The following is a 23678-nucleotide window of genomic DNA, read 5'->3' as shown; positions in this document are numbered from 1 at the left end:
GTGACATGCCATGTGTTATAACAGAATTTAGTAATTAACTTTAGTTTGCTATGTCTTGTACTGTCCATTTTTGACTCTTTGTAGTAAAATCCTTGTTCTAAATCTGTGTGTGATAAGTTGTTTGACTGTCAAGGTCCTGCAATTTCATTTGCTCCTTTGGTCTTCAGTTTAACTGATGTTGGCCAATTAAATGTGAGAACAAATCACCTTTATTACATTGTAGCCTAGACTGACAATGCTATCATCACCAACCAAAAATATTTGGTGGTGGTTTTTTTTACCTAGTTCTGTCAATAGCAAGAGGAGGGAGATTATCAGGAAAAGCTTCAGTATATTCTAGGGCTTCATATAGACATGTTGGTGCTTTCCCTACAAGATCTGCTGGTTTGAAATTATCAAAGTGCTAGTTTTCTGCACACCATTTGAACTGTGTGTTTAATTTTTGTGGGTTTTCATTGACAAGTGCTTGTAAAAATACTCATTTGTAACATTTAAAAAAAATCTTCCAAGTATTTGAATTACAGATTATTCATACCATGACATAACTTGAAATATGTTTTTGTAATATAGTAATTTTATTGGATTTTTAAAATTTCCTGTGTACAGAAGGTAAGGTTGTAAGGAGTTTATGAAAAGAATTTGTGTTTCCACTGGATGTTTCAAATAAGAAAATTGAAAACAAGATGATCTGTTGTTACTGTTTACTGGTAAACAAGATAGTTTGTATGGTTACTCTGTGGTTACTGTAGACTCTTGAATCTGCTCCTGGTGTGGCATTGGACATAGTTCTTGAGTGTTAAATAAGGTAATTTAAATTTTGGGAAGAATAGGTCTTATCTGTCATAATTCTCATGTCCCTTTATAGCTAGTCACTGAGCAGATTTTATTTCTGACATTAATTTGCATGCTTCAATTTTAACAAATAAAGAAAGTATTTATGTTTTGTAGTATTTGAAGTGAGAACAACTGATAGTTAAAAATTTTTCTATTTTTAATTTTGAGTTAAAAGTTCAGGAAACAGAAGGTTAAAAATAATTGTTTCTCTAGCACTTGTTCTTTCATTATCTATGTCTATTGAACTAGTGCAGCTTCTGATACACATTAGGTGTGGGAATAATGGTTAACTTCTGACACAGATATTTGAAATTACAAGTGCTGCTTGGTTCCTCTATACAACTACTAATGTTTAATATACATTACCAATGCCTATATTTTCCAGAGACTAAAAGACATAACATGACAGACAATTTAAGTACAATAGCAAAACCTGAACTTGGCTGTTCTGCTGCTGAAATGCAGCAGAGCTCTGGGATTGTTCAAAATGTCTTAAAAAAAATTAAATTGGGCCAGCTGGTCTGAATGGGTTTGCATAATGCCTGGAGAGTACATGAGAGAGTTAAGTTATCCTGTGCCAAAGGCATCAACCCAGTTTTGAGATGGTTAGCGTTTATTTCATGTCTGTATTGTGGCTGCTGTGCCTTGTGCCTGTGCTTTGCTTTTTGTCACTAATGCTTAGTTATTTTCCCTCCCTGTGGTGTGTGGTTTGGGGTTATATCCTAGCTCTTCATACAGATACAGCTGCTGGATTGCTGATCCGCAGCATTCACCTGGTAACCCAAAGGCTCAACTCCCAGTGGAGGCAGGACATGAGTATCTCTCTGGCTGCCCTGGAGCTCCTCTCTGGACTGGCAAAGGTGAGACATGCAGCTTGCTGTGCTCTGGCCCCTTCTCACAGGGTGCTTGTAGTCCTGCCTGGGTGGAAGTCAAGCCACAAAACAGATTTCTGTGGCTGGGATTGTCAGCAGCTGTTCTGTTTGGAAATGGAAAAGAAGCAGCACTGTTACTGTAGGGAATTTTCTCCCACTGTAAACGTGCTGTGGCTCCAAGAACATGTGGCCTTGGAATCCCTTTTTGCTGCAACTTCTGTTGTATCACTTTTCCTCTTCCTCATCTTGGAAATGGTTTTTAAAGCTTAACAAAATGTAGTGTATTGCTAATGTGAAGTATTGCCTTCTTCAGAGCTTTATCTGCACACAGTTCTTCATTGAACACGAATAGTAACTAAAGCTACTAGGTGGGGGAGAAGAGTTGTGAAGATGCAAAATACCCCTTTTCTGCCTGAGAGCTCTTGTGCCCAGGCTAGACTTCATGGCCTTTGCTAAGCAAAAGTCCAGTGTACTTAGAGCAGCCATGATAACCTGGTGTGACAATTCTGCATTTCTGTCATATCCCTCAGGAGCTCAACAGATCTCTTTTCATGTGTGTCTCAGTTTCTGGAGCATTAAGTCAGCACTGAGCCATATTGGACTGGGTGCTTATTCACTAGTGTAGTAGCATGAACTGAGTATTTGAAAGTGTTTGGAAATTAATTTCTGAGGAAGGGATTGCCCTGTTTTATATATGTTCAGCACCAGGTTATTACTGGGACTTAGAATTCTAAGTCAAAAATCTTGTTTCCTGCAGGAGTGCTGATTCACAAACCTGCCTTTCATAAGCTCATCTTGAGGGGACTGTGTTTGCTGTAGATCTTGAGCTTCTGAAGGATGTTCTAGCTAAATCCTTGGGCTCTGAATTGTCACTCCCATTTGTGGAGTGCAGCTGCCAGGCTTCAGTGCTGGCACCAGCCCCTGCTTGGATAAGCATGGTCAGATGCTACAGGGTAGGAAAGTCCATCTGTTCCTGTGCTGAGTCACAAACTGTGAATAAGAGAGAAGAGAAATTCAGTTCTTTAGCCTTACAGTGCAGATCCTCATAGCTCATTGTGCTGTTTCCTGATGTTCTTGTCTGGAGCCTTGCTCTCTGCAGCCCTGAGCTGGGAGTGAAGCAGAGAGGTGTTTGCAGTGAGTTCTGGGGAAGAGGTTATGGGCTTTTTGTCAGTCTGCTTGTCCAAGGATGGCTTTTTGTTCCTTCTACCAGTGGTGAAAGTTACTGTGCTGAGAATATGTCTGGGGAAAGTTACTTGAGCAGAATGAAGCCCAGTGGAATGTGGAAGGGAGACTTGACAGTGAGTGGGTTGTTGGAGATACAGAATAGTTTGCTAGAACTGAAGAAAAAGCATTTGTAAGGAAAAAAAATTCAGTACTCTTTCTTGCCAAGCCACACTAATGCTGATCCTGCTCTTTGAAACCCAGCCATGCAATGTGGTCACAGCACAGTGCAGCGTTTCTTTACTTTTAGTTTCAATACCCATTACTGCCAATGAATTTTACCCACAATTTTAAGCTGTAGCCAAGACAGAACTCAGCCGTTCCTCGCTGTTTCTGAAAGCTGCCTTTGGAAACATTTCCAAGAGCAGATTTCCCTGGAGGGTTCTGAGGAGTGACACTTTAAAAATGTTCCCAAGAGGAGATTTCCCTGGAGGGTTCTGAGGAGGAGTGACCCTTTAGAAACGTGTCCAAGAGCAGTTTTCCATGGAGGGTTCTGAGGCGTGACGCTTCAGAAACATTCCCAGAGCAGTTTCCCCAGGAGGTTCCTGGGTAGGTGTGACGCTCTAGGAACGTTCCCAGAGCAGTTTCCTTGGAGGGTTCTGAGGAGTGACACTTTAGGAAACATTCCCAGAGCAGTTTCCCAGGAGGTTCCTGGGCAGGAGTGACGCTTTAGGAACGTTCCCCTGGCGGTTCCTGGGCAGGAGTGACGCTTTAGGAACGTTCCCCTGGCGGTTCCTGGGCAGGAGTGACGCTTTAGGAACGTTCCCAGAGCAGTTCCCCCGGCAGTTCCTGGGTAGGTGTGACGCTTTAGGAACGTTCGCAGGGCAGTTTCCCAGGAGGTGTGACGCTCTAGGAACGTTCCCCGGCGGTTCCCGGGAGGTGTGATGCTCTAGGAACGTTCCCAGAGCAGTTTCCCAGGAGGTTCCTGGGCAGAAGTGACGCTCTAGGAACGTTCCCCGGCGGTTCCCGGGAGGTGTGATGCTTTAGGGACGTTCCCAGAGCAGTTCCCCCGGCGGTTCCCGGGAGGTGTGACGCTCTAGGAACGTTCCCCGGCGGTTCCCGGGAGGTGTGATGCTTTAGGGACGTTCCCAGAGCAGTTTCCCAGGAGGTTCCTGGGAGGTGTGATGCTTTAGGGACGTTCCCAGAGCAGTTTCCCAGGAGGTTCCTGGGGGTGTGACGCTCTAGGAACGTTCCCCGGCGGTTCCCGGGAGGTGTGACGCTCTAGGAACGTTCCCAGAGCAGTTTCCCAGGAGGTTCCCGGGAGGTGTGATGCTTTAGGAACGTTCCCAGGGCAGTTCCCCGGCGGTTCCCGGGAGGTGTGACGCTCTAGGAACGTTCCCCAGGCGGTTCCTGGGAGCTGTGATGCTTTAGGGACGTTCCCAGAGCAGTTTCCCCGGCGGTTCCCGGGAGGTGTGACGCTGACCCTGGCTCCCCGCAGGTGAGGGCGGCGGTGGACCCCGCGGAGCGCCGGCGCGCCATCAGCTCGGTGTGCAGCTACATCGTGTTCCAGTGCAGCCGCCCCGCCCCGCTGCACTCCCGCGACCTGCACTCCATGATCGTGGCCGCCTTCCAGTGCCTCTGCGTGTGGCTCACCGAGCACCCCGACCTGCTGGACGAGAAGGTCAGAGCCCGTGGCGTGGTCTGAGTGCTGAGAAACGCCGTGCGTGCCCAGCCTGTCTGCTCTGCTGCTGGCTTAGCTGTCCTGAGAGTGTCACAAACAGCTCCTGTGCAAAACACTTCTGAGCTTTAATTCCTGCCAGAGCAGTTCTTGGCTTTAAAATTACCTTTATAGGTACAGGAATGTCTCAGTCTTTCTTCTTGCTTTGTGAAACTGGAAAAAGAGAAGAAAGGAAACCTGGGAAAAAACAGAAGAGAAATGTAGAAATGAATGGGATAACCCATAGCTACCTGGTACAGGTAGCCAAGGCTCTCCTCATTTCTCAGCTCTTACCTGACTAAAGCATTTTCTAGGCTTAACAGAATTCCTTTGATGCTAATATTTTGATAATCAGAGTTTGTTTCACCAATTTTCTAGAAACGGAGCAAAGCATAGCTTAATATAAGGTGGAATTTACTTGGTAAGCTTGAGAAGAGCAGGGATTGAGAGACGTGTTTTCAATTGCCTTCTGCCCTGCTGGTTAAGAAAAAATGAAAAGATTTGAATGCCCATTTTCATTATTAGTCTCTTTCAGAGCAAATTTAGTGATCTTAGTGTTTTTATAGATAATAGATATGAATTATGTAAAATTTTTTAATCTTTTTAGATTGGTAATGTTCTATCTTCATATTTTGTTTACTCTGTAACATATGAAAATAGATATATTATTGAAAACAAGCAGAACTTCAAATAAAGATGCTTTCTGTGTGTGCTTTGGAGTACTAGCAAGGCAGTAGGTGACTGTGATAGGATAGCTTCCCTGGATGTGGCACATTTCATTATGGTCTTTTTTATTTCAGTTACCACTCTAAGGAGATGGTGTTACATACTGTGTGCATTATGTACTGGCCATGAGTATCTCATTCCTGAGTCAGGATAGTCAGATGAGAACCTTTCCCTGCAAGTATTAAAAATGCAGCTTCCCAGATGCCTCCTCTTACATTTGCATTAAATTTCACCTGCTGTATTGCTACCCTGTAAAATCCTGATTTTACAATTCTTTGTGGCCAGTCTTTTCAGCTCAATGCTGGTTAATTTTGCTCTGTTAGAAAACTTGGTTTTTCTCTTCACCTTTTATCCTATGTCAGCAATGAATATAAGGAAGGACAAAGGCCAAGATATAGAGTCCTGTCTGGTTTCTGGTGGTACAACCTGACAATCATGTTCAGTTTTAATAATTTATTTGTTCAGGAGAAGTCTTTCTTTATTGCTCTGTAGCTCAAGCCATGAGATCTGAACCTTTGTTGTAGCAATCTGAATATTTTCAGTGGGTGATTTTGTTCTGCACAGCACTGGTTTATCATATCTGTGGCTCTACTGAGTGTTGACCTCTCCTGTAATAGATTGATTTAAGCTTTTACAGTGTGCTTGCAGAATGTTCTTATTTTTCTCCTGGTGAATTTGATACCATGATGTGTTTTACTAATAAAAGATGTTGCCAATTGAAAAATTTGGAAAAGGATTTCTTGCAGTTTTCCAGATGAGTTCATTCTTAATGTGCTTAGAACTTAAAACTTCTGCCAAGAGTCCCAGAAATGCATTTATTATCTCTAAGTATGTTTACATTTTTCAGTTGAATTGGTAATAGTCCTCTTGGCAGTTTGGTATGTATGCAATGAAATACATTGTATTTATTCATTCGGAGCACTCTTTACCATTAGAATGTGAGTAGATAGGATAAGTACACACCTATAAACAGGAAAAATATCAGTTCTATAGCAAATGTGATATTATTTTGATAGTGTTGGAGTAATATTCTGCCTTTAAATAAACTCATATTACCAGCAGTGGTTTTTTTTTTTTGTTTTGGTTTGGTTTTTTTTTTTTTTGTTTTTTTTTGTTTTGTTTTGTTTTGTTTTGTTTTGTTTTTTTACTTAATGATATATCCAAAACGCTGAGATTTTGGATGTGTTTATCCAAGTGCTTCTGCTTCAAGGTGGTTTTTGTGTTTTAGGATTGTTTAAAAGAGGTGCTGGAGATTGTGGAGCTGGGCATTTCAGGGAGTAAATCCAAAAACAGTGAACAGGAGGTGAAGTACAAAGGAGATAAGGAGCCAAACCCTGCATCGATGCGAGTGAAGGATGCTGCTGAAGCTACTCTAACATGGTATGGAATTTGTCAGCACCTTTAGTGCTCAGTAGTGCCTTGTCTGAGAGTGTTCAATAGGGACTGTGCAGCTGGTGGTCTCTGATGTAAAAAGAGTATTTAAGAAGTTAGCAGAAGTTCCCTCTCTTTGCCCTTTGGGCAGGGCTGTGCTCTGCTCTAGATCTCTCCCCTCCCCTTGCAGGTGTTAGCAGAAACAGATCCCTCTGGTCACTGTCTCCCCTTCCTGCCTCCTCTCCCTTGTTCAGTGAAACCCAGACCCTGCTCCAGCCAGCCCTGGTGTTCTGTTCCTGGCCAGGCCTCTCTGCAATTCTTTCTCTTTCACTTACTCCAGTGATCCCATCTTCCCATTTCTTCTTCTCCTCCTTCTGACAACATATGCTGTCCCTACTGTGGTTAGGAAACTGCTAGACACTGTGACAGCAGGGAATGGCACATGCAGCACATGTGTGCTGGAGCAGGATGGCATGGCTGCCTGCCCACAGCATTGGGCTTGATTAATATATTTGAGAGGTTCTGCTGGAAATGCAGTAACAGATAATGTGTGGGTTGGGAAGGGGAAGCACAGAGAGGAAAATTGGGATTTGCTCCAGAGAAGTTGGGAAGCACTGTGTTATGGGCTGATCAGCATAGTGGCAGACAGGACAGATTGAGGATGGGGAAGGATAAATATGTTTTGCAAAAGGTAATAGCTGCTTTCTTTTTTGCTCTGCTTTGGAATCCAACTGTTATAAATGTTACTGTTAGTGAAAACAACTGTGTAATTTCCAAGAAAAAGCAACTACTCATTGGAGCTTGTGGAAAAGTGTGTGGGGAGGGCAGTCAATAGAACTTGCTTTTGCTCTGGGTATTGGTGTTAAGGGTAAAGTCCTGACTTAGATCATGTGACACTGGACAACTGGACAATTCTCATTACTGGTTCCTGACATAGAAATTTTCAATTTCTAATAGTGTTAGTGAGATCCTGTAAAACTTCAAATTATTTAAAACAATGCTTCTGGGGACCTCCTAAGGCTGTGGCTCCAAGTAGGTGGGCACTGTTGGACCCCATCTGGAGGCTTTCTCCAGGGAAGATTAGTCTATGATAGCTGGGCTTATGTGATCCTGGGCCTTTTAGGGTTTTACTGCAATCTGTACTTGAGGAAAGCAAAGGCAATTGTAACCAATGCACTGCCATGTCTGTCCTGCTTGTTGATATGAAAGGGCTAAAGTATGGATGGGTTCAGATTTTCATGCTTTAAAGCATGTCTTAATATCTTTATAATCCATGTTATAACCCAGCTCGTTCTATAGGCAGAGGAACCTTCTTTGTGGATTTTTCATTTGTGTTTTTCTACAGGTGCTGGTTATCTTAAAACAACCTTGTGGGTGAGGGCAGATGTGCCCTGATAATGTAACTGTTAGGTCAAAGCACAGATGAAGAATGAGTGAAAGTTTGTGCTTGGGTGGAACAGTTCACTTAATCCGTGATAACTCTCAACTTTTTTCTCACTTGCAGCATTATGCAGGTACTTGGAGCATTTCCCTCTCCCAGTGGTCCTGCTTCTCCTTGCAGCCTGGTGAATGAGACCACGCTAATTAAATACTCGCGGCTCCCCACGGTGAACAAGCACAGCTTCCGCTACTTTGTGCTGGACAACAGCGTCATCCTGGCCATGCTGGAGCAGCCTCTAGGCAACGAGGAGAGTAAGTGCAGATTGCCCATTTCCTCCTAGAGCTTGCTGTGTGCAGCTGCAAAACAAAGGTACTTCAGCAAGGGTTTCTCACGTTTCAGGGACCTTCTGTCTGTGGGTGGGCACACAGAGCAGAGTGTTGCTCTGGGATGAAGTGGTGGGAGTAACTTTAATGTCACTGATAACCAAACATGCACAAGCCTACCCAAATTGTTCATGCAGTTGTCCAAGTCTTTCAACCAGTTAGGTCATATATTTGCTGTTGACTGCCATTGAAATAATGGGTGATAATAGTGTTACATTTTGAAACATCCTTGTTCCTGCAAGAGTAAAAGTGTAGAGTGTAGGACTTGATAGGAGCTAGTGCTTAACATATGGTTAGTGTGTCTCCTTTGTGCTTGCACCATTGCTGCTGCTTGCTTTAGCCTCCTATTGCTGCCTATTTCTGTGGGTGCTTTCAGCTCAGGTGGTTTTAGCTGCTTAGGAGCTGTTATAACTTCCCCATGTCTGATCCTGTTCTCTCAATGACACCTCCTGTAAAGGATATTTGTCACAGGGTCTTGGTTTTCACAGCTGAGTCCAACTCATTTCAGCCTCATAGACTTTGACTTCCATCAGGAACTTCTATAACAAAGATCTTAAATAATGCTTTGAACAGAATAACTGATCCCCCATAAATCTTCACATGTCATGGTTAACCTAACAGAACAGGTGAAAAATCTTTAACATGCTACCTCAGTTAAAGACTAGCTTATGTTAGAGCTGATGTACTGTCCCAAATACATTTTCCTCATCTGTAGGTAGGGTGGAGCCTAAAAACTGGTCTTGAAAGCAGAGATTGCACAGAAATGCATGAGCTGGTGCTGAGAAGTTGAGTTGAGATCCAGAGTGCTCTGACCATGTTGAGAATCAGTGAATAGATCTTGCAGGAAGTGACAATGCTGGGATCCATTGCCACATGTCCACCCCTAGTCTGTGTTGGAGCAAGTGTGTTCCTGGCTGGAGTGGCTTTGGAGCATGCTAGAATGGCGAAGCTGTCCTTATCCTCACTCTGCCTCTGCTAAATGTGTTCCTGTGGAATCCTGCAAAGCTGCTGGAATCAAAAATAGATTATCTTTCCTTGCTGTGCATAACTTGCTTACAAATCCCCTTTGAATGACAAGATTAATTGCAATAATGCACAAGTACATCAGGCCAGTTCTGAGGCAGATCATGGCAGTGAGTGACTGAGGAGCTGGTTTGGGTTCTCTGTGTGTGTGCTTATGTCCAGGGTGTGCTGTACCCTGAACTTCCCAGGAATACTGGGGGAGGAATAGGATTTTGCTAGTTACCTGATGGTGCCAGTGTGTGGTTTATGTGCACAAAAGATAAATGCAAATACCTCTGAGAAGAAAAACTTACGATGAAGTACAATGATCTCATCTAAGGTGACTAATATTGGTGGCCTTTTAAATCTTGAAGGAAGACTGAAATCCCAGCAATGTTAAAACCATCAGGACCTCAGGGACCTCAGGACTCTGTAGTCTGACCTCCTGCTGTAGACAAGGCCAGCACCGATTTGGACCAGGATACCACAGCCTGGTGCTGCCCAAGTGGGTCTTGCAAACCTGAGAGGACAGCTTCTCTGTGTCCCTATTCCTTGTGGGGAAAAATTTTCCATGATGTGGAATCAGGATCTTCTGAGTCTGTTTGACCATTACCTTTGGCCTTCCACTGTTCTTACTGCTGCTATTTGTGAAGAACTTGTGCAGGAGGTCATGGAAGCATCATGGAAACAGTGTCTCCATGTGGGTATTGTCTCACCTAAACAGGCAGGGACTGGACAATCTTTGATTTTCTTGGAGGTAGTTTGGAGAGGAGTGGTGATTGCATGAATTTGGATGAAAGTTGATTTTAGTGATGAAACTGAGGTGGCAAGTGTTGAGTAACAAAGTAGACTAGCACTTTGCTGCTGCAGAGAGATTTGCTTGCTTCTCACCAGGAGTTTTCTTCAGGGTCAGGGAGGAGTTAACCATGAAAACAAAACTCTGCTGTCATGCCTGCATTTTCTTCCTGTTGAATGATTACACAGTGACCTGTTTGCAGTAAATGATGGTGTCTTATTCTCTTAACCCATGTGCTTTGCAGATGACTCTTTCCCCTCTGTCACGATTTTGATCCGTGGGACATCTGGAAGATTTGCCTGGGCCCAGCAACTCTGTCTTTTACCAAGAGGAGCTAAAGCAAATCAAAAGGTCTCTATCAAAGCCCATAAAGAAATCTTTAACTTAGAGATGTTCAGCAGAAATTCCACTAATGTGAGACAGCCCCCCAGAGCTGGTGATTATACATTAAAGCTGAGCCATGGGGCCTTTAGCTGTAGGTAATGTGCCATATCTCTGGTGATTCTTTACCACTTGTGATTAATATTAACAAAGTACTGTCAAAGTACTGTTGCTTTCTTGACTTGCAGACTTGCTTAAGGGAGGTGCCATTCTCTTTTTTTTTTTTTTTTTTTTTTTTTTTTTTCTTTTCTGAAAGCATCTCCTGAAGTGATGCCTAAGGCACAGTGTATTTGGTGTGTAGGCAGGAGTGCTGGTGCTAGTTTTCAGGTATCAGGCAAAGCCCTTGCACCAGAGGGAGTGAAGTCTGGAGATGTAGAATGCTGTGCTGCAGAGAGAGCAGGTTTTCAAGCTACAAAACCTGATGTTGCAAAGATGGCTGTAAACCTGCTGTGAAAAAAATTATCTAGATTAACTCTGGAACAGCTCTGGAGAGGAATGGTAGAGGAGAAATACCTCAGTCTTATTTTATATTTTGTTATTAAATTTCTTACTGCAGTTGTCTAATGGAGCATATACTCCTGTCATGAAAATTTCTGTCTGAACTTCTCCAAATCTTTAAGCTCTTCCCATGACCATCAGTAAAAAAAAAAGCAGTCATGTAGCTGAAATGAGGGCTTGTCAGTCTCAGCTGGCACTTCACATTTAGATGAATGTGGTGTCTGCAAGCAGCCTTTGGGAACACCATCCAGGAAGTCTTGGAGCTGAGACCCTTGGCTAAATCATCTCAGTCCAGGTGTGCTACCCCCTACACTAAAGGGCAAGGCATGATCTGACTGCTGACCTCCTCACCAGTTTTAAGGGAACCTTCCCAAGTTGAAGCCATTCTATAACGTAATTGTTAATGGTTTTGCCCTTTTGAGATGTAATCAGTAGTAAACTTAGAAAACAACACTGAAGATGCAGTGAAAGGTCTTGCTTGGAGCTGATGCACCTCTAAATCTGCACCTAGATGATTTGTTGTTCTCATTAGTAACTTGGGGTTTGGAATTACATGATGACAGTATCTAACAGGATGTAGTAGCAATGTCAAAATTGCATCATGATCCATGAGGCAAGTCTTTTGGCTATTCTGACAGTGCATCTCTTGACCCACAGCATTGCTGCTCTCTTTGAGGTCTTGGCTTGTGATCATCACAGTCAGGAAGGTTGAAATGGAGTTTCTCAGATATTTGCCAGCTTTCTCTGAATATAGTTAGAATGGATGGAAAATAAAATATGCCGTGTAAGCTTGCCATTTTTGGTGATTTGCAACTGTTTACAGGGTGGATACTTAGCAGGGTTCATAGATGTCAGTTATGTCTTTTTAAAATTAATGGTCACATTTTTAATACAAGTCTATTAGTTTAAAGTATTTAGTGTTTTTTAATGGTGCTGTTCACTAATAGATTAGTGTAGTTCTGGTGGGGAGGGGCGAGAAAATGTTTTTCATCTGTTACAATATTGTCTGGTGATGCAATACCTTGAATGTAAAAACAACCTTTTTCTTTGTCAGACATTTGTACCAGAACCTCGACCAGCTCCTAAAAATGATGTTGGCTTGAAACACAGTGTGAAGCACCGTCCTTTTCCTGAAGAAGTGGACAAGATTCCATTTGTGAAAGCTGACTTGAGCATTCCTGATTTACATGAAATCGTGAATCAGGAAGTAAGTAACTGTCTCCAATATGATTTTGTTCTTGGGGATTTTTTCTGTTTGTGAGTCATGCACTTATCTCTTACTGTAAATAGTTTTACTCTTTGACTTGTCCAATTTCATATTAATGGAATAATAACCTCTGCAAATTAGTTGAATCTATGTACTGCTCCAGGAAGATGCCAATGTGTTGGATGTGTTATTTAGGAGACGTTGCTCAACATGTTTTATTACTGATCCTAATACCCTGGTATTATAGGAAGCAATTACTTGCACTTCATTGCTTCTTCTGGGGAAATGGAAGGGTCTCTTTTGAGACCTTTCTGGGGGAAGAAGAGAGTGCATGTCTCAAATATTTTAGTTTCACAGGATCTAATTTGTTTTAGCTTCTGTTCTCTTGAATAAGAGAAGCCATAGCTGATAGTGGATATTCACAGAGCTCTCCTATGCCAGCAGGGAGTTCAAGTGCTCACTTTGCAGTGTTGCAAGGTCTTTTTGAACATGTTTTAGTAACCATTCTGATGGTGGACTGCAGCTGCTGCCGTGGAGCTGTCCTAAGTGATGGAACTGTTTTCATAGTGGATCTTGGTGATTTTGGTGACATCTCAGCACTTCACACCATGTTTTCCAGCTGGAGGAGCGCCATGAGAAGCTGAGGAATGGCATGGCTCAGCAGATTGTGTTTGAGACTTCCATAGACCAGAGGAGTGAGGAGGAGTGGCGGAAGAAGAGCTTTCCTGACCCCGTCACGGAGTGCAAGCCGCCGCCGCCCGCGCAGGAGTTCCAGACCGCGCGCCTCTTCCTCTCGCACTTCGGCTTCCTCTCCCTAGAGGCTCTGAAGGTGATCTCCTGCCTCTTGGTCTTGTCCAGTTCCTCCAGTTCCCATGTGGTCTGGCTTGACAAAAGGGCAAAAATAAGTTTTGTTCATGGAAGATCTTCTATGTAGTTCCAGCTACTGTTAAGCTGCAGTCTGATCAAATCAAGTGGTATATTCCAGTATTCCAGGATTAAGAGCAGGGTTGTGTAAGGCTGGTTCTCAAATTGAACATGCTCTGAATTGGTGTCTGTGTCTTTGTTTTCAGTGGATGCATAAGCCATCACACTCAAATGTTCAGACTTAAAATCATTCCACAACTTGAGTTAGGTTTTGGGGTGATACTTGAAGACTCTCTGAAATATGACTGCCATAGAAGTTTTGCTTCAGATGTGATTGTGCTGAGATGATTTAATAATACACAAAAACTTAGTGCATAATAGATGTAGAGGTTTCTTTTTAAAATTAAAATAATTGTTTTTAGAGGTGATCTGTATTCTTAATTTGAAATTCTGCCTCTTACCTGTAGATTCTCCATGTATTTGTTGCTTTTCTTTCCAGAAAGCTCTCAGGAACAGTAGACTATAGAGCATGGTGTCTGAAAGTGCTCAATATTAGATATTACTGGTATTTAAATTAATCTGGAGCTGCACATGCAACTGTGTGCATAGCTGTGATATTCTGAAAGCATCTGCTGTTTTTGTTGTGTGCTCTTCTTGAGCAAAACATTCTCTCTCACTGGCAGTGTACCACTTTTATTTAATGAGAGTGGAATGCAACAAATTGTCAAACTTATGCTTGCTGTAACTCATTTACATTGACAAGATTATATCACATCAGAAATCCCTGTATAATTTTGCTCTTAGAGAAGGGAAATTCTTTTAATATTTTAATAGCTTGCCATTGAAGCTATAAAGACCTTTCAGTTAAGAAAGATGGGTTTTTAAGCTGTTGAACTCTCTCTGTTGGACAGGAACCTGCTAACAGTCGTCTACCTCCTCACCTGATTGCACTTGACTCTGCCCTTCCTGGGTTTTTTGATGACCTTGGCTACTTGGATTTGTTACCTTGTCGTCCTTTTGATACTGTTTTCATTTTCTACATGAAGGCAGGTCAGAAAACTAGCCAGGAGGTAAGTGACAGTGTAAGAGTGCCAACTAGTATATATTGTCTTGTTTCTAGTAATTTCCAAGTGAGTAAAGCATCTCTGCTGGTGGTTAGAGGGGAATGTCAGAACCAGCACGAGATACAAGTCACTGCATACTCTCTTCATCTGTAGGTTGAAATACATTGCTCAGGCTCAGGATTATTGTAACAAATTTAATGTATTTGTAAAATATAGATAAGATATATATTAAAATATTAATAGCATTTTTATTATTTGTTCTGTCCTTATTGTCCTTATTTGTAGAGCTGAAAGATTCAGATCAGAAAGGCATTTCAGCTTTGTTGGCTCAGCTTGCAGGGAAGGTTGCAGTTTGTTCCAGCAGTGAGCAATGTCAAGGTAGTTTGGTTTCATTCTAATGTTAAACACATGTTAAAGGAGTGAAAAACTTTCTGCAAGTAAGGAAGTATTATTGCATTGTAAGTCTTTATGCTATAATATTTAGGTGCAAAGGTGATTAGGTAAATCAGGTTGATTTGTGCAAATCTAAGTTGTGATTCTTTGTGACTAAGAGGGTTAATGGGCTCATTAGGAAAGGATGTTTCTCTAGTACCTTCTCATTCCATTCATAACTCTGTAGTGAAGAGTAGAAGTGTGGCTTCATAATAAATCCTTGTGCCAGCCCCTCGTGTCACTGAATGCACAGAGCACTGCAGCACCTTCTGCTTTGGGGTGGGACACAGACCTTGGAAGCAGGTCATCTGTCTGTGAGTGTTCACACTGTTGTTCAGAGCAGCCAATGCAGAGTCTTTTCAGCTGCAAAGTCAGCTGTGAAACAAGATATGCTGGGTTTGCCTTTGAGCTGAGACATGCACTTGCTGAGCTAGCAGAATGTTTGTATGCTCTTATGGAGCTCTTACAGCTTCCAGCCCACACTTACCCTGACTTGTTCTGAAGCACAGCTGTGCTTTCAGTGTGCTCAGTAATGAGGATTAATAATATTCCAATGCAGTGTGTCTAGTCACTGCTGAACACTGTATAAAGCAGAAGGATGGAGTGTCAGGACATGTGGCTGCACAAAGCCTCCAGCCTAGAAGCTTTCCTTCCAGCACCCATCCCTGCCACTTCTGCTTTGTTGGGGCCTGTGTCCCAGTGTTCTGCTGCTGCTCAAGCCAAAATGATTGATGCCTCTGCCACAAACCAAATTCAGCATGGACCAGAAAGGATGAGTGAATTGTTTGTTCCACCAACCCCAGTGGTTCTGGTACACAAGTACACATGTCCTTGTGTGCTGTTTGGTGAAGGGCTCAACTCCCACTTGGTCATAATGAGCTAAAAATTGCCTTAACATGTGGAACCATCACAGAACTCTGTCAGAAGTAGAATTAAAGTTTAGCATGAACACTACAGTGTGATGTTTGATTAAAGTACACACTCAATGCTGCTGGAAACTTTTTGAAAATCTGTTTCATAATTTAATGTGCTGTGTGGCCTGCCCTTTAAATTGCTCATATTGCAGGTGAGTAGTGTGGAAAATACCTCTCTCCTCAAATTTTAACTCCGTCTAATAGCAAAAACTGTCTAGAAAACTCTTTTGTTAGCTTTGGTGCAAATGCAGGTTCTACACTGAGTGCTCAGTGGTTTTTCTGATGAGTGCTTGAGTCTCAAAATTGCTGTTTCCAGCTGTTGAATTTGTTGTTTTTACAGCCTTTGAAAATTCTGGCAGAAAGTCAAGCTGATAGAATAGGACAAGGCCAAGCAGGACAGGAGGATGCTGGGGAGCAGGGACTAATGGCCATGTAGAAAGTCTGGGGTTCTTGCCTTGTTCTGTACCTACATTTGGGCAAAACCATGCTGGTGACAAAAATTTAATTAAAAAGCTGGGGGGGAAGAGACTTGTTTTCACCTTCTGTACCAACATGTGCTGCTGGTGTTTTCAGATCCTGAAGAACATGGAGTCTTCCAGAATTGTTCAGCCCCACTTCCTGGAGTTCTTGCTGTCTCTTGGTTGGTCTGTTGATATTGGGAAGCACCCTGGGTGGACTGGTCATGTCTCAACAAGCTGGTCAATCAACAGCTGCAGTGATGAAGAGGGACCTGAACAAGGTAAAACATAGTAAATGTCTTTTATTGTAAATTAAAATGTTTAGGCTCCTTTAGAAGACAATTTTCTTGCTCCTGTGTACCTATCTGAACACTGGTGTCTTTTTTTTTTTTTTTTTTTTTTTTTTTTTTTTTTTTGTAAATGTTTGCTTGAAAGAAATGTACAAATATTAAATTAAGCTTGAAGTCAGAATGAGCAAAACTAATGTCTGCATATTGTTGGGAGGAAGTAGCCTCAGCAAAAATATACCTCTGGACTATATTTTTAAGATTTGGTGAGTCTTTAATGTATTATCCCAAACCCATATTCAGGTGAAATCAGTTGCAGATTGTTCTGTGTATTGGCAAATAGGCTTGAAATTCTGTGTGGGTGGTTTTTTTTTTTTTGTGTTCTGCAAGGAGATTAAAATGAAATATTGTCTCAAGCTGCTATTTATAGGTGCTAGAGGTGTTGGAACCCACACACAGCTCTCTTGCTTCATTGACTCTGTTCTTTTGCACTTGAGGAGCTCCTCTCCTGAGCTTGTCATTCACCACCCTCTCCCCATACTGTCACCCAAAATGATCCTCAGGAATGCAGCACTTCTCTGCTGTCCATTCACTGTGTCTTAGGAGTGCCCTTCCCCTGTATCCTCAGCCAGCTGGAGGCTTCTCCTTGAACTTATGGAATAAAAGTACAAACACATAGGGCTGAAAGTGTTGGGGAGAGGTTAGAGTACAGAGACATTGCTTTCTCTGAGCAAGTCAGGCTGGACTGCAAAATGTTCAGGTCTGGATTTAATTTTCTTTAAGGACAGGGTCAGGCTGTGCTTTCTCAGGGGCAGAGCCCTCTGAGCTCCCTTTGCAGTGGCTGGGCCATAATGACTGCAGAAGGCAAGTTCCTGAATTAGGTTTGATGTGGACTTTTCAACTTGAGTTTTTTCAGCCATTTGAATGAAAGCACAGACCACTAAATAGCTGAATTAACTCAACTAGCTTGAGGAAGAAGGAAACAAAAAGCATTCAGAAATAGAAGGGAGGAAAGGCAGGTTACTTCTAATCTTGGAGCACAAGTCTGATGAGGAGCAGCTGAGGGAGCTGGGAGGGCTCAGCCTGGAGAAAAGAGAGACCTTCTCACTCTACAGCTCCCTGGAAAGCATTGTAACCAGGTCAGGGTCAGTATCCTGGGTAATGAGTGACAGGACAGGAGGAAACAGCCTAGTGCAGGGTTATGCTGGATATTAGGGAAAATTCCTTTATGGAAGGGATCAGACTCTAGCACAGGTTGCCCAGGACAGTGGTGGAGTCAACATCCCTGGAGGGATTTAAAAACTGTGCAGATGTGGAACTTGGGAATATGGGTTAGTGGTGAGTTTGGCAGTGCTGAGTTAACAGCTGGACTCTGTGATCTCCAACCTAAATGATTCTGTGAGTCTAAAATAGCTTCCAGTGAGTTGTGGTTAAAATAATTTCATGGGAATATTCCCTGTAGCACCCCAAAAATCCAAGAAATTACTAAAGAGCTGGGTTCAGGTTGTGGTGCTGCTCCTTGGGAGCCTGGAGGTGTGGGAATCTTTTCCTGATGCTGAAGAATGACTTGGAGTCCTCAACATGCCACTTGTCTGTCAGTATGCTGAATTTCACTGCTCCAGTGGCTTTGCTGAGGCAGCTATCCCAGGAACCCTTCTGTAAACTGAATCAGAGAAATAATTTATTTTCAAGTCCTTGCTAGTGTTTCTGGAGGTGACATGGGGAAGCAAAAGTGGGGAGGGAAATTCTCTCTACTCTGAAGGTCTGTATTGGCCAGTTGTGGTGAGGGAGTCATGGGGACTGCATTAACTGGAGACAGACCTTTTTCTAACTCTGCTTGACAGAGAAAAGACCCAAGAGAGCCTGTAGAAACTGGCCTGAATTCTAGAATAGTATCAGACTGAAGTGATAAATGTTAGAATCCTTCAGAAGTTGAATGACTAGCTAAATGATAGTGCTACACAGAATGCTCAGAAATAGATAGTAGATGTTTTCTTGTGTCACATGTGCTCACTAGAGTACTTGGAAACAAAGAATCCAGTACATTGGAAATGTGTTCAAAATGAAGCCACTCCCAATCCAAAATGCCTTTTCTTTCAAGATGGTAAAAGCATTTATCTGAGAAGGGTTGTTAGCCATGAGATTTGACTCCTTGCATTTAAAAATGAGATTTCCATTACACATTGATTGCACCTTATATTTGAAGGTGATTTCTGATACAGTGTGTAAAGAAGAGTTTGTAAAGAGTGTGTAAAGAAGTGGAGCTTCCTTCTGGCTGAACGTTCCTTTTCCATCCATTTCAGATGATCTAATGGTCTCAGAAGATGTTGGGGCAAGTATCTTCAATGGGCAGAAGAAGGTGCTGTATTATGCAGACGCCCTGACAGAAATTGCCTTTGTTGTCCCATCACCAGTGGAATCCCTGAGTAAGATCTCTCTGTACATGCTCTATACAAAATGAAACCAGCATTTTTTTGAGAGCTCCTTCAGAAGCAAAACCTAAATAAACTGAGTGGTGTGTTTAGCAAGATTCTTGTAAAAAAGGTGTGGATGTTTAAATTACAGCATTCTAGTGCTTAGACTCCTTCCTGATGTGGCATCTGTTCTGTGCCTTTCTCACTCTGAGCCTCAGTAGATGTCCAGGCATGAGCTGCAGTTCTGTTGTTGCCAGGGTGCTTTAGGCTGGGTATGGAGTTCACCATCAGCCAGTGGTGCCTATTTTCTTTTTCCTTTCATGTCAGTGATGTGCTCCTGCAGCACATGAAGGAGTGTTTGTACCACTGCTAAGTAGAGAAGCAACAGCTTTCATGGCATCTTTGACATGCTAAAAGTTGTCTGGACTAAATTATGGTGTAGCCATAGGAAGGAGGAGACTGTATTCTCTAGGCAACTCAGTCTGTAACTGGCTGTTGTCTCCTAACTCCTCTTCCTGCTTCTGAGGGCTGTATTGACTTGACCATACATCTATGCATGTCTAGTTTCAAAAGCCTTACAACATTTTTTTAGTATCAAAACCTTATATATGATTATAGCTTAAGTCTTTTGGTGGAAGAATAGACAGAACCCACTTTTTTTTCTTCTGGCTTACAGCTGATTCACTGGAAAGCAGTGTGTCTGACCAGGAAAGTGACTCCAACATGGATTTGCTGCCAGGAATATTGAAGCAGCAGCCTCTGACACTTGAACTCTTCCCCAATCACACAGACAATCTTAATCCCTCCCAGCGGGTAAGGCAAAACTTGCATTGAAAAATGGTGCTTGCTTTTTTTCTTTCCTTTCAGGAAGCATGCTGGCAGTTAGGATTTTTGATAGTATATTACTATTTGTTTTCCTGTCATGTAGAGCTACTAGTTCCTTGCCATTAATCTCTGATATCTGCTTTGGTCCTGCCAGAATTTGCATTTACAGTAGGAGACAGGGAGATTATATTACTTAAATATACTTAAATATTACTTGTATACTGAAATATAAAACTTAGACATGCTAAGTGGTAGTACTGTGTATCCTAAAATCTTGAGATGTGTGCAGGAAAAAGTTTATGCAGTATTTACAGAATAATTCAGCCTCAAATCCCTGCTTAGAAATTGAGGGTGGATAGACATGAACACTTTTCCTACTTACCCAGTTTAAAACAGTGTGTTAGTTGTGTCCAAAGTACCAGAAGTTGCTTTTGTACACTAACAAAGCAGAAAACCATGAAAACTTTTAACTTCAGGAACATTCAAGAAGAACTTTTAACTGATTCAAGGTTGAATATATACACACTAGTTTGTGTTGAATACATGTAGGTTGGTGACCCAGACTGCAGTCAGTAGTTCCAGCACAGCTGCCCCTGCTCAGTAGTTGGCAGAGGTTGTACCTGGCTGAGATATCAATGACTGAGGAGCAGCTGGAAAATACTTACTGGCTGAATTATTGGACTCATGATGTTTGCAAATGCTGCTCTTCCCTTATGTTCAAAACAGCTCAGTCCTACTTCTAGATCCAAGAGGATGCCTCAGGGCCGAACCATTCCACCAATGGGACCTGAAACCAAAGTCTACGTGGTCTGGGTGGAGCGTTATGATGATATAGGTGGGTACAAGTCCTGACTGTTCACTAAAGTAAAGACAGAGCAGCAAACAGAGGAAAAATCCTGGTCCTTTTTTAATAGAATCCTAGATCATGGAACCACAGACTAAATTGGAGGCGACCTTAAAGCTCATCTATTCCCAACCCCCTTCCATGTGCAGGAACACTTTCCACTAAACCAGGTTGCTCCAAGCCCTATCCAGCCTGAACACTTCCAGGGATGGGGCAGCCACAGCTTCTCTGGGCAACCTGGGCCAGAGCCTCAGCACTCTCACAATCAAAATAAGTCCTTATTAATATCTGTAACCACGCTGAGATTCTGAATCAGTTCTTCAGTATTTGAGTTGTGATCCATAGGGTGTGCATGAGTCAGTGGCATACATAGGTCTGAAGTTTCCTGTAGTGCTGGCAGTACCTGGGAAATGCTGTCATGAACCTTCTTCAGCTCAGCACCAAAGTCAGGTGTGTTCCTCTGCTTCTGAGTTCTCCTGGACTGTTGCCTCCTAGGATCAGGTTTTCTTCCTTTACAATAATGGCTTCTGGCACCTGCTATTTCTGTGCTGGGGGGATCATCATCCTCCTTGGTGTGGTGGCACCGTTGTGATTCTGTGCTCCCTTCAGGGGAGGGCTCCTTTGTTCTGCACTGGGGTTGCCAGCTCCCTGCTCCCTTTCTGCTGTGTTGATGAGGAAAGCTCCTGCTCTTCATGCAACTGTGTTTCTTAGTTTGGTGTTTCCTTTCTGCCTCAGGCTGCTGCTGCTCTGGTAGAGACCCAGCCTTGCTTATCCTGTCACAGCCATGGCATGGCTTTGATTTCTAATCCTGGTTCCCAGTCTGGCAGTAAGGGTGAACCTTAATTAAGGCTTTAGCTCCTCCTAGAGTAAAGCAACCAAGGGAATGGGAGCAGCAGTCAAGAGGAAGTTTTTTGTTAAGTGTAGATATAAATTCTCAGGAAGACCACTTTGTCCACAGCATGTTCCTCAGAGCCTGAGATCAGGAGGCAGGCAGCAAGTTCTGCATCATTTCCTTCTCCAGACATGGGCCCAGAGTGTGTTCCAAGCTGCTGTCCCTGACCCACTTCCTTCTTGGGTGGCAGCTAAAGGCCCTTTACTGCAGGAGCAGCAGCTGTGCTACACAGGCATGCTTCTGCTTGACTGTTTCTTTCAGCAGCCATAGGAATCTCCCAGAGTTCTGGGCCTGAAGCTGAAGAAATGCATTTGTGAGCATCAATAAGCCTGGCAGTTGGATGGAGGGGAGGGCAGCTCTTTTAAGTGACTACTAGCCCAGAGGCTCTGCCATGTGCTCCTTATGTTCTTGGCTGTTGCCTTGTGCTTCTGGTACATCTTTGAGTCTGGGCAGTGAAAAGCTGTCACTTTGAAGTCAAGGTTATCCCCCAGTGCCAGCTGCCTGCCCTCCCTCCTGCTCCATCTCTGAGTGTCCATGGCTCACTGTGCTCTCCCTCTGCTTGCTCCAGCTGCTGTGTGCCCTTAGCAACCCAGCCCTGATGGCAACATCTGGGTCTGGGCCTTAGGCTGCTGCTGGAAGTGCTGTCCTGCTGCCTGAACTGTACTCCTGTGAGTAACTCAACATCTCTTAATCCCTGAACAAGGTGTTGGGAAGTGCCAAATCCCCTTAAGGAACTCAAGTTCTTACTGTTTCTTCATTCACCTTCATTATCTGGTCTTGTTACCAAGTGCATGGCAGCAGAGTTGTAGGTTATGGTGGAGATTCTCAGAGCCTGGATATGATGGATATCATGTCTGTGGGATCAGGGCTCAAGGGAACTTGCAGTGGTTGGCATTGTTCAATGCTCCTAGCAGTGTTCTGGAGGCTGATCACTTGTGGATGGGTGAAGATGAAGTGAATAATAACTTGAAAGCTCTTTTTGTGGTTAAGTAGTTCATCTCCTTCCTGCTTTCTTGGTTCCTCTAGAGACTTTGAGCTTTGGGTTGAGAGAATGAGGTTTGGGACCTCATCTGTTGAGTGCAGATTGCTGAGGTGTGTGTACTCTCTGTGAATGCTGAAACTGGAAGCAAACAAAGACACTAGCTGTGCAAGAACACTAGTGCTATAAATGCTTGAGCACTCTGTGGTTTTGACTTATGATAAATAATCTTTCCTTGTACACAAGAAAAACAAATCCAAAACTATATTAGATAAATTTTATTTGGTGCATCCTGTTCTTACAGAAAACTTCCCCCTCCCTGATCTGGTATCTGAGACTAGCACTGGTGTGGAAACCACAGCCAACAGTAGCACTTCCCTGAGGTAAGACTGCTCTTATTGTCATTATTTTTATTGGTTTCTCAGTGGACTGTTTTTTGGTTGAAAAAGTGAAAGGGCTTTTCATATCACTGCAGATAAAATATAAATTAAAGAACAGAAAATGTGCAGTTTTATGAGTCTGTGATGAGCCTCCCTCCTGCTTGGCTCCCTTGTGAGGTGGTTAGTGCTGCAGTCACACTTACACCTGGCTGCAGGGCTCTGCAGTTGTGTGGGGACAGACATCATAGGCACAGCACAACTGCCAGAGCCCCTCTGAGGATCCAGAGCAAGCCAGGATCCCTCTGCCTTAGCCATGAGGCGTTTTAAAACTTGCTTTTAACTCTTAAAGGGGTCATTTTTCATCTGTAGATTAACTGAAACAGTGCTTCAAAACTGATTCAACAGTGGTGTTTTTCCCTTAAGATCTACCATTCCTGAGAAGGAAGTTCCTGTGATCTTCATCCATCCTTTAAACACTGGCTTATTCAGGATAAAACTACAAGGAGCAACTGGGAAATTCAACATGGTTATCCCTTTGGTGGATGGAATGATAGTCAGTAGGAGAGCTCTTGGTAAGCTAAAAGGTTTTAGGAGTGTTCATGGTTTTGTTGTTGTTGGTTTTTTGGTTGTTTTGTTTTGTTTGTTGTTTTTTGTTTGTTTTTTTTTAACAATAATATATCTGCAAAGTACATGGTGTGGAATCTTTCTTTGGAAGAAGTGTCAGGCAATGCTGAACAAATGCAAGCCATGCTCTTTGCAGCAGCAGTGGGAGCAGGAACAGCAGAGGGAGCAGGTGGGCAGCACTTGGCTGCCAGGATAGCAGGAGAAAGCTTTGGGGCTGGGAACAGGGCCTGTTTAAATGGGAGGGAGCCCAGATGTTACCCTGCTGCTCAGCACAGAGCTGAGGTGCCCCAGAAGGTGCTCTGGGATTTGTTACTTTGCTGGAATGGTGGGTGTTCCTTTGGTTTAGAAGCTAGACAGGGATTGAAGCCACAG

The 23678-nt window shown here is 43.0% G+C and overlaps 1 protein-coding gene across 2 annotated transcripts in view; it reads left to right on the top strand.

Annotated features, from left to right (window-relative positions):
* Positions 1-23678, top strand: part of RALGAPB (Ral GTPase activating protein non-catalytic subunit beta) — a 59448-nt gene that overhangs the window by 30771 nt on the left and 4999 nt on the right. Inside the window, exons 16-29 of one of the 2 annotated variants that reach the window (XM_056507366.1) lie at positions 1561-1694; positions 4366-4548; positions 6539-6690; positions 8186-8373; positions 10488-10594; positions 12177-12329; positions 12949-13158; positions 14105-14263; positions 16177-16342; positions 18652-18774; positions 19439-19575; positions 20314-20422; positions 22607-22685; positions 23106-23254. In XM_056507366.1, the coding sequence (XP_056363341.1) occupies positions 1561-1694; positions 4366-4548; positions 6539-6690; positions 8186-8373; positions 10488-10594; positions 12177-12329; positions 12949-13158; positions 14105-14263; positions 16177-16342; positions 18652-18774; positions 19439-19575; positions 20314-20422; positions 22607-22685; positions 23106-23254 (2049 nt within the window). The remainder of the gene's footprint in view (positions 1-1560; positions 1695-4365; positions 4549-6538; positions 6691-8185; positions 8374-10487; positions 10595-12176; positions 12330-12948; positions 13159-14104; positions 14264-16176; positions 16343-18651; positions 18775-19438; positions 19576-20313; positions 20423-22606; positions 22686-23105; positions 23255-23678) is intronic. The other variant, XM_056507367.1, reaches the window with a different exon arrangement.

Source organism: Oenanthe melanoleuca, chromosome 20 (genome assembly GCF_029582105.1).
Source record: "Oenanthe melanoleuca isolate GR-GAL-2019-014 chromosome 20, OMel1.0, whole genome shotgun sequence".
In the NCBI taxonomy this organism is placed as follows: Eukaryota; Metazoa; Chordata; class Aves; order Passeriformes; family Muscicapidae; genus Oenanthe; species Oenanthe melanoleuca.
Note: the sequence above shows the minus strand (reverse complement) of the source record. Positions and strands in the feature narration are given on the sequence as shown.